Source organism: Muscardinus avellanarius (genome assembly GCF_963383645.1).
Source record: "Muscardinus avellanarius genome assembly, chromosome: 2".
Lineage (NCBI taxonomy): Eukaryota > Metazoa > Chordata > Mammalia > Rodentia > Gliridae > Muscardinus > Muscardinus avellanarius.
The window spans coordinates 32,744,246-32,757,664 of NC_137787.1; the positions used below are offsets into that span (position 1 = coordinate 32,744,246).

A 13,419-nucleotide genomic window follows, 5' to 3' on the forward strand; every position below is an offset into this window, starting at 1 on the left:
TAGCGACTGCTTGGCATTTTCTCCCTTCATTTCTTCCCAACACAAGTCTCCGATATTTTGAGCCTTTCCCCCAGCCCACAGCCAGGGTCACCACGGCTCTTTAGAAGGAAGGAAATCTGACCACCCAGCAAAGGAAGTATGCAGAGAGAATAACCCAAAACAAACCCAAGGAATTATCCTAAAAAACCTTGAAGGCAAGAAAATGGAAACTAGAAATAACATCTATTTATAATTGCGGGTTGTTTTCCTGCAGAAGGCCCGGGATGATGGCGAGGCCCCTGCGATCTCATTGTTCCTGGTGGAGCGGGCTGCCAAGAATGCTCTCCGCGTGAGGAAGGAGGCCGCTCCAGACAGGGCGTCTGATAAGTCCCACTGTCCACGAACTTTCAGAGAATTAAGGGCACACAACAAAGCCATCAGCACTTCTGCCCTGACCCTCAGGGTGAGCACCGCTTCCCCTGCTGACCTGGCTCCCCGGCCAGGCACATTCCGGAGGCCACAGGGCGGCAGATCAGCCCTCTCCGGGATCAGCAAGCCCTCCGGAGGCCACCTGGATGGGACCTGTTTACTTATATGACGGTTGATTTTCCAGGCCACTGGAGCCAGCATGGAGTTTAAGGTTTTTAGGCGGGCTGCTTTCAGTGTGACTGCTGGATCTTTCTTTTGTCTGCTCTGTATCTACAGAATCCTCACTCTCTGCAGTCAACTTCAAGGGCCACTTGCCAGCATTCTGTAATGATACCAGAGTACCGGCAGGTAAGAGGAGCCCACTGATTATGTCTCTTTCTTAGAGGCAGCAGCAGCAGCTGCTCCTGGGATTGAAGGTGACTCCTAGCAGAGCCAGGAGTCGCTAAATTGTCCTCAGTTGGCCTGGGCCAATTACGCTCTCGTGCCTCGCTCAGTTTGCCTCATCTCATGAACGGGTGCAGGGTTTATACCTCTGTGCTTCTCCGGGCTGGCATCTGGTCACCACTGAGGGGGACTCGAAGCCCGGCACCCTGAGGTCCCGGTGTGCCACAGCCTAGCATCCCTCCCTGCCTGTGGCCGGGTGAACAGCTTCACTAGCCCTGGCTCCCAGAGGACTCAACGGTGGCAGCAAAATCATAACTTCCCCATCTGTCTGAAAAAATGGGAGCCTTCTAGGAACAGAGGTGTACTTGGCACCAGGGACCCAATCACTGCATTCAAGACTTTTAAAATTTTTTTTCCAGGGATTTGGGCTCCCACTCACTTTTCTACCTCCTATTGCTGGCATCAGCCTCCATAACAAAACTTGGAAGATACTAAACTTGCCTGAAAAATGTGCCATGTGCAGAAGTCCAAGCAGGGGCCGTTCAGGAGCAGGTGGCAGGTGTGGTGGGCCTCATTTGGGGATTCCAATCCTCAAGAGCTTCAAGTTACAGGGTTCAGGGCTCCTGCTGGCTCCGGGGGCAAACTTGTGGCTACTGTGTAAAAAGCACCGGCCTGTGGAGACGACGGGCTGTGCTAATGTTAGGGCAGGAAGGGGCCTTGGCGAGGAGGCTGGGCTAGCACTTCCCCCTCTCCATCTGCCACTGGGTCACCGTGACCTGGCAGAATGTGGATTCTGCGGCAAGATGGTGCGAAGCCAGTATCTGTCAGGCAACACGCTTTACAGCCCTCGCTCACCTCCTCAGAGAAATGTTCCTTCCATTCAGAAGGGACTTGCTGGGATTCCTTGGGAGTGGAAGTACTGAACATTCGGGAATACTGGGGCCCATAAGACTCTAAGGAAATATGTCTAGGAAGGACATGACTTCTACAAGAAAGGGAACCAGATTGCAGGAAGTGCCCATGCAGGATGGGGCTGTGTGAGTCAGGCCTTGAAGAACCTTTATTTACCGTCCGGTCACCACCAGTAGGCTGTTTGTGCGTGGAACTGCTGGCTGGCCCCATATTGCAGTGGCCAGCAGGGCCCTCACAGCGTGGGTAAGAACCTCATGTGAGTAAGGGTCCCAGCGAAAGAGACCTCCAGAAGAGAAGTTAAGACCCCAACATTTAACCTAGCCTCTGGTTTTCAGGCTTGGACTAAATCCTGTATCTACTCGGACCTCAGTTTCCCAACAGATAAGACCCCCAAATAATAATACTCTCTTACCCTCCTACCGCTCTCAAAGGGATGACACATAGATAAATCACTTTGAACTTTTAGATGAAAGGTGCTCTATAAACCTGAGGTCTCATCAACTGTAATTGTTAGGGTAATTATTTTAATGATAATAATGATGATAATGGGAGAAGGGGGTGGGGCAGGGATAAAACCTCCTACCTTGAGACAAAGAAACTCTCTTCTATTAAAACCTGCCTCCAGCTTCCTTCCACAGCTAGCCCGCTGCCATCCTCACACTGCCAATTCCTGGGCTGAAATATTATTTACGCCTTTCCTTCCCAATAAAACAATTATTTGTTCCCCCATTTTCCCTCCTGCCCGGCCTCCAGCATGTCTCGCTTGGCCCTGACAGCTCAGCCACGGACTGTTTACACGTCTCGCTCACCCTCCCAGAATCTGGTTCAGCTCCATTGACACTAAAGGCAGAGAATTCTCTCCGTGTGAGGAATCAATTACTTCCACTGACACTCCATTACTGGCCCTCCCAACCTAGGAGTCCAGATGGAGAAGGAAGGTGGCGGTGGGGCTGGCAGGGAATTTGAAGAGGCTGGGGGTGGGGTGCGTGGGCCAGGGGAGTAGGAGGTAGAGGACTGGGGGGGGGTCAGATGGAGACCACTGACCGAGCCAGGCCTCCAGCTTGCACTTAGGACACAGAAAGCCTTTTCTTTCCTTGACTGCCCCGCCGGCATCCGGAGGTGACCACTTGCCAGGAAGAGGCAAAGCAAAGGAATAAAAAGAGAATGGAAGCGAAGAGGCTTTCAGTGCTATCTCAGGGGATCAGAGGGGCCCCAAATACCTGAGCACGGACAGCAGGTGACAGCTCGTGGAGGCCCGTCACGGGTAGACAGGCAGCTTTGGGTTGCCTGGCGTCCCAGCCAGCCCTGCCATGGCTGCCTGTGTGATCTCTGAGAGCCTCGGTATCTGCACCCGGTTAACGGGGAGAATTCTAGGCCCAGTCTCAGTGGTTGTGGAGCCAAACATGAGCTGCACCTGATGTCTGGTGAGAACCCAGTAAAGGTTTGCCATGATTGTCTATCTGACAATCTCTCCGCACGGCCTACAAACATATAGTTGAGTCAGTTCCTACTGGTGCGTGGCAGAGAGGAGCAGAAACATATATAAAGACTGCCAAGAGGCTTGCTTGGCTACAGAGCTGGGAAAAAGACATTAAAAAATCATGTGGACTTTCTTATATCATGTGGAGTCCTAGGCTGCCCTCCCAGACCTAAGCCCAACTCACATCTATTTCTTTCTTCTTTATGTTCTTTCTTTCTTTTTTTTTCTTTTTTTTAAGAAATTAATTTTTACCCAGCTTACATTTTTCAGGGATTTTCCTTCTAGGAAAAAAAATTTTTTGATTATGTAAATGAAATACAACCATCCTCCCTGCAATCAACTGAGATGAATTGTGAGACACAAGGTCCTGTAATGAAGGACGATTATAGAAGCTTCTTTTTTTTCTACAAGAAAAGACAAGGGCAGCTAATATATATACATATATATTTTTCCCCTGGGATTATTTATCCAGACAGAAGTAGAATGGAATTAAATTATCTTTTGAGTTTCTCTTCATCCAAAGGTTTAAATCCCCTTTGTCACTAAAATGGACAAAACATAGAGAATATATATATATATATAATTTTTTCCCAACAAGGCTCATGACTACCAGAAAATATACAAATCCCGTTTTAGAAAGGTCTAGTGTCTTTCCTTGGCATCTTCCCTTCCAACCTGAAGCTCTCACTGAATTTCTGAAGATGGACTCCCAGCCGGTGTAATTAGATGGTAGGATTACAAGGAGTTACATGGGGTGAGACGCGGGCCCTCTGGGATCTCTGGGTTCAGAGAAGGTACCAGGGTTGAAAGGCAGAACAAGTGGGATTGTGTATGATAAAATCTCAGGTGATTTTCTCAATCAGAAGATAAAATGCGTTGTTAAGAAAGACATCCACAGCCGGAGCTTGCCTGGAGAGCCTGGCGATTGCAACATCGCATATTTAAAAACAAACTGCCAAAAATAACCATTGTCCCAACTGCTCTTTAACCTTGGGAAGAGGAGAACAATCTGTGGGTTGTTTTCCCACTGCTGGGGTGAGCTGAGGCCCTGGGCGGGGTCCGGGTCAAGGTCTAAGAGTTTGGGGTTCGCCTCCGCCCACAGAGCACAGCCAGCAGAGGTTCCCATCATGACACCTGCAGGTGGGTCTGTTCCTGTCGTTAGCGGGGGCTGTGGCAGAACAGAAGAGCATTACTGCTGGCTGGCTCCTTGGGGAATGGGAATCTGTGAATCTGTCACAATGTCATGAGGAATCCACCCGAGGGCTCCTGCTGAACGAGCGCCAGGCACCCTCTTGCACCACAGAGAACGCTGGCTTAGCCCTGTTGGCTTTCCAGAGACTTCAGTGGGCCTCCGGGGAAACCACACTTCCCATCAGGCAATCTGGCCTTCCACCCCGCCCACAGGGGAGAAGTGGGTTCAGAGAAAGCCTGCGCAGGAAGGAGTATATTGACTTGATCCAGTATGGTACCCAGGCTTTCTCAGGCATTAAACTAGGGGTCCCTGAATGTAGGCTATGAAGCTGCAGAAACCCTCCAGTGGACAGGGAGGGCGGGGCTGTTGGGTCCCCATAATCTCAGTCTTTCCTGCTTCCCGGCCACAGCCCTCTCCAGTGGAGATGGGGGAAGTCTCCCAGCCAGGAAGTAAAGTTCAATAGCATTGCTAAGGCCCCTCTTTGCCAGGAAAAGGGTTTGCATCAGCAAGTCACAGGACAGTCCTTCTTATTCCACCCTTAGGATGCTCTCAGGGAAGGAAACAGTTTGGCCACATACAGTTGCTGTGCTTCCCAGAGCCATCAGACAGCCCCCTGTTCTCATCTTTGAGCCTGCTGCCTCTGCCTGGGCCACCAGTCACGCACAGCCCCTTTTTCTTGGCACCACGCAGGCACCACCTCCTCTTTGATCTCCCAGCCAAGGGGAGGCTTGTTCCGGGTACTATGGGCCCAGGTAACAGGTCCACATCAGGTCCTGGCGGGAACCCGCAGGGTGGAGGGGGCAGAGCAGAAGCACTAAACACGCCGATGGAAGTGGGGTGTCTGGCTTCAAGTTCCTTCTCTGCCACTTCAGTGAGGCGGACCCAAGGGCAGTTGATTAACTCCTTTGAGCCCAGGGATTTTCATCCATAAAGTGGAAAATGGCCCCTTCAAGGTTTGTGTTTGAGGATTAAATGAGCTGAGTGAGAAACGCTGAGTCGAGTGCCAGGCTCAGAGGTGCTGTTCCCGAAGTGCTGCGCACCCCTCTCCTTGGCTCCACCTCCCAACGCTATGTGAGACTGAGCGGAGAGTCGGGGGCTGCCTCCTTCCCGCTCCCAATGCCGCCATCATGCCCAGCACATTGCGCATGTTTAATAACTACCTCCTGAGAAATGGACGGAGGGGCTGTGGTCATCTTGTTGGTAAGAGAGCCAAGTCACAGAGTGACATTCATAGCCCGTCCTCCTGCCCCTTGGCCTGGGGTCAGGCTCTGATGTGGTGTATCCTCACGTGAATAGACAGGTCCTCTTCCCTGTCTACCTCCCCGTGGGATCCATGGCAGGCCTGCCTCTGCCCTGGTTTCTCTAATGTAACAGCATCACTAAAACAGTCACCTGCGCGCGCCTGCCTAGCACCCTCAGGTTTAGGTGCTGCAGGTTTAGAAATGAAATACGGGGGTCTGTGCCCTCATGATCAGAACAGAAGATGACCACCCAAGAACAAAAGCAAGCAAATCAAGCTGATATAAAAAGCCCTGAGATGGGAGGCTGAGACTGGAGGATCGGGGTTCAGCCAGCCTCAGCTACTCAGCGAGGCCCTTTGCAACTCAATGAGACCCTGTTTCAAAATAAAGAATACAAAATAGGGCTGGGGGTGTAGCTCAGAGGTACAATGCCCCTGGGTACCACAAAAAAAAAAAAAAAAAAAGCTCTGAGAGTCAGGTGTGGTCAGGCATACTCCTATATCCTAGTACTTGATACTAGGATTAGTATCTAGTAGTATTAGTATTAGTAGCTGAGAATAGAGGATCGCAGGTTCAAGAACAGCTTCAGTAACTTAGGAAGCCTTTTAGAAACTTTGTAAGACCTATTTCCAAATAAAAAATGATATAGGGCTGGGAGTGTAGCTCAGAGGTATCCCCAGCATCACACACACACACACACACACACACACACACACACACACACACACACACACAGTGAGAGGGAAGACAGATGGAGACAGACAGACAGACTAAGGGCAGGCATATTGAAGAGAACTGGAGGGAGCAAGGTGCCCGCAGGGCAGGGGAGGGGGCCTGCAGCCAGAGTAGGAGGGGTAGAAGGTTGGAGCACTGGAAACTCAGGGTTCCCGGCAGGTGTGTATGTGGTTGTTTGGAATGAAGGCTGTTTCCTGGGCAGGGGGCTGCTGATGGCTGGGTGGGAAGGGGCCAGCTTAGTGAGATCTGCTGTCTTCACTGTGTTTACTGTGGTCAATTTATCAACCTGGGAGGCTGCTACTGTTTTAAGATAGAGTCACCCACTTTGTGAGAACTAGACACATCTTTAAGACTTAGAGGCCCCCTCAGTTGTAAATAAACAGGAGCAGAAGCACATCTTGTTTATCTAGGACACTTAGCCAGAGGCCAAATATCCCAAACTTTAAATATCCAGAGTGTGGGGGGCGGGGAGATCAGAAGAAAAGATCCTGAGCATCTCAACCAATTCGGAGGAGCCCACGCGCTCTGGCTTTTACTCTTCGCCACTTGGACTTGCTCCCCAGTCCCAACACTGCTATGAGCTCGGCTGCTTGAAACAAACTAAAAACGTTGGCCTGGGGATTGCTCTGGTTTGGGGCAAAACTTAGATTCCAGGAGCCAAGGACTCCTGAAGCAAAATCAATAGGCATAAAAAAGTAAAGATAAAGCGGGGTGTGGTGGTGCACCTTTGTAATCCCAGCATTTGGGAGGTTGAGACAGGAGAATCGCGGTTCACGGCCAGCCTCAGCTACTTAGTGAGGCCCTCCGCAACTCAGTGAGACCCTGTTTAAATAAAGAATACAAAATAGGGCTGGGGGCATAGCTCAGAGATAGAATGCCCCTGGGTTCCATTCCTAGTACCAATAAATAAATAAATAAATAAATAAATAAATAAATAAAGATGAGTAAAGAGGAGGAGGCTGTAGGAAGCAGGCCAGCTTCTAACAGGAAGGAACAGCAAGAGAACTGATGGGAACAAGTCCCAGACTCCCCGGCCAGGACAAAGGACAAAGATGCTACCACCACCACAATTGCTCATTTATTGTGCATCTACAGAAGGGAGGCACAGTAACCTGGCAAAGGACTGTGGTTGTTTGCCACATCTGGCAAAGTAGTTGTCATTATCAGAGTTTTATAGAAGGGGAAACTGAGGCCTGGGAAGCTTAAAATGTCAACAGAAGTTCAAACCTAAATCTGTCTGAACCCGAGGATGGGGGCCCAATCCTGTAATCCCAGAGGCTGAGATAGGAGGGTGGTGGGTTCGAAGACAGATTCAGCAACATAGTGAGATGTTCAGCAATCTAGCAAAACTCTGCTTCAAAATAAAAAATAAAGTAGGGCTGGGGGTGCGGTTCAGAGGTAGAATGCCCCTGGGTTCCATCCCTTGCACCATTAAATAAATTTCTCTGATTCAAACATGGCACTGCCGGGCCTCTGTCACAAAGAGTGAAATTTAGAACTGGAAACCTGAATCATCAAGAAAAAAAAAATGGGCTCTTCTTATGTGTTGTCTCTATTTAAGAAGACGCAGGAGTGTGGCACATGACTTAAAAATGTTCTTTACCAGAAACCCCTGAAAAATGAACTTTTGGAACTTTTAAATGGTTATCTTTTAGTAGCTAGAAATTTCATCTTGATGGGGCACTGTTCTTCAGTGATATGGGATAAATGATTTTCTACTAAACATAATACTCATGACTCATTAGTGTAGACCTCCTTATGAGGTCTTTAGCTTAAAAAATAGTCATTTGTATCTTCCTAGTGGCTTTTGCACTTCCTAGAAATATATTTCCAGGTACCCATCTGGAAAGGCCGGTTTCTAAAAGTCCCCAATTCTCCTGAGTTGGGCGATTTGGTTGGGACATTAGGATGGGGGCTGGGCCGCCAGGCCTGTGTGTGGACTCACTAGTAAGCTGTGTATGACATGCTGGTGAGTGTACATTTTCAAATTTTGGAGATAGAAAAACCGCTCGGCATTGAGTGTTCTTCTAAAACCCTAACATTCAGCCTGGTGGCTGATGACTCAAGAGAAGGGCTTCTGTCTGCCAAAGCAGCAGTCTGGAGCATCCTCTGCTCCCCAGGGGTAAATTGGCTTCTGTGTTTGCTCAGACAGCCCCGAATCCTGCCCTTCTGTCCCTGGGCACAGGAACCTGGCAGTGCCACAGCGGCCAGCGGTTTCTGCCCATCATTGCTACCAGGATGGCCTGTGGGTGCCCAGAGCCCGGATCCCTGTGGATGGCAGGAGGGAGGAGTCAGAGGAAGCTCGGCAGAGACCGTAGTGGCCTTGCATTGCACTGAGTCAGGCAAAACCGAGGCCTGTGAGTGAAATTTTCCAAGCAGACAGCAAACTTCAGTGGAACAAAACTATAAGCAGAGGTTAGAGGGAAAGATCTGGGGTTTACTCAGCAACAGCCTCAACGTATGGGATGTAGATTTAAAGGTACAGAGAGTAAAGGACTCAGAGGCCAAGACCGAGGATAATCCCTTCCTAACAGGGCCTAGGAAAGGAGCAATCCTCACAGCTAATCCTGCACAAACAAGGCACAAGAGAAAACTCTGGGCAGGGTTGGCATGCTGACCACTGTCCTGTCCCAGAGCTGGACTGGCTTAAAAAAAAAAAAAAAAGAAAACTTTTCCTACCCATTTCTCCTTTTTGCTAGGGTGTGGTTCTTACACATTATCATCAGAAGGGCAGCTGAAGCTGGAGCAGCTTTCTTTCGGGAAGTATTTACGTTATAGGCCTGGCGAGCCAAATCTGATTTAAAACATGCCCCAAAAATGGAAAGAGAAAGGAACTAATTTCCTTTGATAGCAAGTGCTCTGCAACCTCAGAAGATCCCTTGGAACAAAAATGAAGTAGAGAAGAGAGAGGGAGAGGGAAGGGAGCTACAGCACAGAGCTTCCAGGACTCCAATTACACTAAGTGTTCCCTCACAGGAGAGTTAAAGAAGGCAGTGCAGAGAGGGAAGCCGGTTTGTTTGGAATGCGAATGTCGGGGGGAAAACCTCAAAATTACCTTGATGAGCGAGAGGCTAAGAGAACCAGATGTATATTTCCTAAATATAAAAGTGAATAAGACAGAAAGAGAAAAAGGAGGAGCAGAGGAGGCACGGTGGGGCGGGAGCAGCAGACGAGCTCAGCATAGCCCTTAATTCTGACTATCAGAGCTTCCTGATAATTTGGCACTGGGGAAATGGGCTCCAGGGGGATTTTTTTCTGACCTTCCTGACCTCTTAGGATGAAGCCAGAGCTTGGGATGGGGTGTGGAGAAGAAAACAGGAAGTTACTTAGTGAGGTTGAGAAGCCAGGCGATCCCCTTAACACACCTGCTTCCTCTGCTCTAACTCCAGCAAGGGGCCTGACTGTGTGCCCTCTGCTGACAAAGTCCAGCCAGCTGTGTTCTCCCCTCCCCAGGGGCCCAGGCCTGTGAGGGGCAGGGGCGGCCTGCAGCGCAAAGCAGGACGCATGTTTTTCTATTTCAAATGTGTTTGAAGCCATGCTCACAGAGTTTTTCCTTCCAAAACGTTCTGCCTTCTCCCAGTGCCACTGCGGGTGAGTATACATCAAATGACCTCTTAGCAATTTCTCCTGGAGATGTGCTGGCATCAGCAGAACAGAATTTGGCCCTCGGTAGAGAGAGGTGCTTAGTCAAATTTCTCTGAGCTTAGACCCAAGCGCTCCGGGCTTTCTGCTTCAGTGTGTGCCAACCTTCCGCAGGCCAGCCAGATGCACCAGCTCCCCAGATGCCTTTTAAAGAAGCTCCTCTGCCCCAATTCTTGGTTAAGTTCTCTGTCAGGGAAGCAGATGGCTTGGGGTGCTGAGCTGGTGTGTCCGGGGTGGGCAGGAGACACAGCAGAACTGACATGTTACCCAACATCATCCATTCTGTCAAGGGTGGCTCTGGATTAGAAACTCATCTAAGAACTCTTGGTCACATGAGCATCCACCCTTTGGTTTTCAACAAAGACTACCTCTTATTAGGAGAGACCATATTGGAGGTGTAAAGTAGTCCTGGGGGGACAATAATGACACGGATTCCCTGACCTCACGGTCCAGGCAAAGATGAGCCTTGCTTCCTCAATGCAGAGGCACTGGCCTGCACTGGCCTGCGTTCCAGCAAGGCCTGGGAGTCCCCTGCCCCTCGTACCTCTCCCCGCAACTTCACTTTTCAGGACTCACAATGCCTTGGTCACAAAGAATGCCTGGAGTATTTCTTAATCATATGGGAGCACTGAACACTTAGGGCGAGCTGCAGGTTCCTGTATGGAGCAGAACATGATCATTAGCAGGTTTTTCTCTGCACAGAAAGATTCTTACTCTCTTTCAAGGAGGAAAGAATTTGAGGTAGAGCTCTTTAGACCATGCACACATCTGCATTCTTGACATTGCAAAACCGCCTGCTTCCTTGCCTGAACTTATAGGGATCATGGCCTTTTAAAATCACTCAAAAATGTCTAAATATTTCCAAGGTGGCAAAATTGGTGTGTACAAATCAGCTGAGTGGCCCCGGGCGAGTGATTCAACCTCTCTGTGCTTCGGTGCTCTCACCTGCAAAATGGAGGTGGTGATGGCACCAACTTCCAGGGCCTTTGGGGGAACCGAATGGATTGATATTTGTAAAGTGATTAGAACCGGGCCTGTTAAGAAATTCCAAAATCCCAGCTGTGAGACACTAACCTGTGCAGCACTGATATCAAGAATTCACATGCGTCTTAGACCTACCGTTATAGGCTCAGGAGTTTATACTTTCTCCTTCTAGAAGGCCACCAGCTGCCACTCCAGAAAGTAATGGGTTGATCCTCCGCAGCTGGGGCAGAGGAAGTCTCCACTTGGGAATCTGGCAACTATTTCATTAAGGAAGCGGGTGGGGCTTCTCTGCGGGGAGAGCTCCAGGAGGAAGGAGTCCAGAGGTGGGGTCTTGCTGCCTGTCCCAGCCCCAGGGGGGGCTCTCCCTTCACCAGTGTCTTTGGAGGCAGATGCTACTTATGCTCTAAGCATCACTGCAACAGGACGCACTGCCCACCCCCTCACTTGGGTCAACCCCACCTTATTTCTCCTGAAAATGAAAGTCATGGAAGTTCTCCTCTGGGGCTGTGGGGTGACAGAAGGGACCAGAGCCCGGGGCGGGGCTGCTGGGGGGTGTGAAACCCCCCCCACACACACACACACAACAAGGTGCAACAGGGTGTCTCTTACTTGCAGTCGTGCTTCTCGATTTCAAAGTGAGGGTTGAAGTTGAGGACAATCTTCTGGTTGGGCTCAGGGGCGTAAACAATCCACTCGCAGTTCTGGTGGGAGGGATAATCCTGGGGGTAACCCGGAGAGGTGATGTAGCCAGCGTCTTTGGAATTCAAACGCCCTCCACAGGGTGGGTCTGGAAGAGAAAGCAAGGATCTGAGAACTTCAGATATGTTACCCAAGCCTTTTCTCCCTCCTCTCCCAGCGGCTGATTAAACTATTTTACAGGCCTTTTATGGCAGGCCCAGGAACTAACCTACTTACTCATTCAGTGGAAGAGATTATTTCAGCTCATCCTTCCCCCCTACTCATAGGACCGCACATGACACACACACACACACACACACACACACACACACACACACACACAGTATTTCAGAAGCAGTCATAAATATTCCCAATTACATGGTCTGAGATTATGAAAACAAGAAGGCTGTGCGCTCAGCACGCCTCCCTTCCTCTCCTTGCCTTCCTTTCTTGGCCCATCTTCCTCTCTTCGCTCAACCCCCCATCTTTATCTCTATCTCATAAATCCTTCATTTTTCTGGGTGTCGCCCAGCCCAGCCCAGCCTGGGCAGCCCGCAGTCAAAGCTCCAGGAACCGACAGCCCGTGGTTTTGTGGTGCTGACCCACAGTGAGCCTGTTAACAATTACAAAGTGGGGCGAGGAAGCACTTTCAGCTTTGGGCCAGAACAGACCCTGGAGGGCAATCTCAGCTTTTTTTTTTTTTTTTCCTTTTTAAGAAGGAAAAAGCAAAGCCTCCAAACATTTAATTCCACACACACCACAAATTTGATTTATTATTTCATTATACACCGAATGGAAAATTCAGTATTGGAGAATCTACTAGCTTTGGCCTCAGAGTTTCGACAAAGGCGCTTTGTGCCACCCGGCTTCTCTGTGCTTTCTGCCACCATCCCTCCTGCCCGGTCACCACCACCAGAGTGTGCTGCTGCTTTGTCCAGCTTGGCTTGAGAGGGACTGCGGCAGGGGAGGAGCTGGCTCCCCCTTCCCTGCAGCGCCTGGCTGGAGGGGAAGAGCATCCCGTGAGCCAGGAGGGAAGGGGCGACCTTCAAAGGCCGGAGAGGTGGGCGCTGACATTTGAAGAATCACATCTATCTGGGAGTGAAGTTCTGCAGTCCCTAGCGGGGGTTCTTGGGATATGGGGGGTTTTGCTTAATACCACGGTTAGAAGAGAGAGAGGCACGGGAGACATGGAAATATTCAGAAGCCTCTCAGAGACCTTCCTGAGATGTGCGCGTCTCTTAGCATCAATCACGATTTAATATCGCCATCTGCATGGAGCAGCATGGGCCCGTGAATTATGTATGATGGCTCAGCAGCCACCCTCCAGGACGGGGTCTCTCTCCTGTGTTCACTCTTTGAGGGAACGGGTCATGCATTTTTAACTCTACAGGTGCACTTTACCATTCCCGGTGTCTGTTGGCATTACTGTCTTCCAGGCCTCTGCTTCAGATTACCAGCCTGACAGGCTTTAAATGCATAAATGATGGGCACGCTGCACAATGGAGCTTAGGGCACAAATCCACACAAGTAGTCTTTTCGGCATTGAGCCTCCAAGAGCTCAAACTGTGTCCTGTTGAACTGCCCAGAATCTAATGGATTCAGGTCCATTTCCTACTGGGTGAAAAACAAAAGCGGGCCATTTCCTCCAGCTAGCAGACACCACACCATCCTCTGCCTAATGACCCCCCCTCCCCAGCCCAGGAGGACAATAGGCCTGCCCCTCCCAACCAGGGCAGCCACCCTTTTTCTACAGTCAGCGCCCT

The 13,419-nt window shown here is 50.0% G+C and overlaps 1 protein-coding gene across 6 annotated transcripts in view; it reads right to left on the minus strand.

Moving 5' to 3' along the window:
• NRP2 (neuropilin 2) overlaps positions 1–13,419 on the minus strand; it is a gene marked incomplete at both ends in the record, with an annotated part of 114,945 nt that overhangs the window by 88,020 nt on the left and 13,506 nt on the right. For all 6 annotated transcript variants that reach the window (XM_080688970.1, XM_080688968.1, XM_080688969.1 and 3 more), the window contains one exon: positions 11,588–11,765. In XM_080688970.1, coding sequence (XP_080545096.1) covers positions 11,588–11,765 — 178 coding nt within the window. The remainder of the gene's footprint in view (positions 1–11,587; positions 11,766–13,419) is intronic.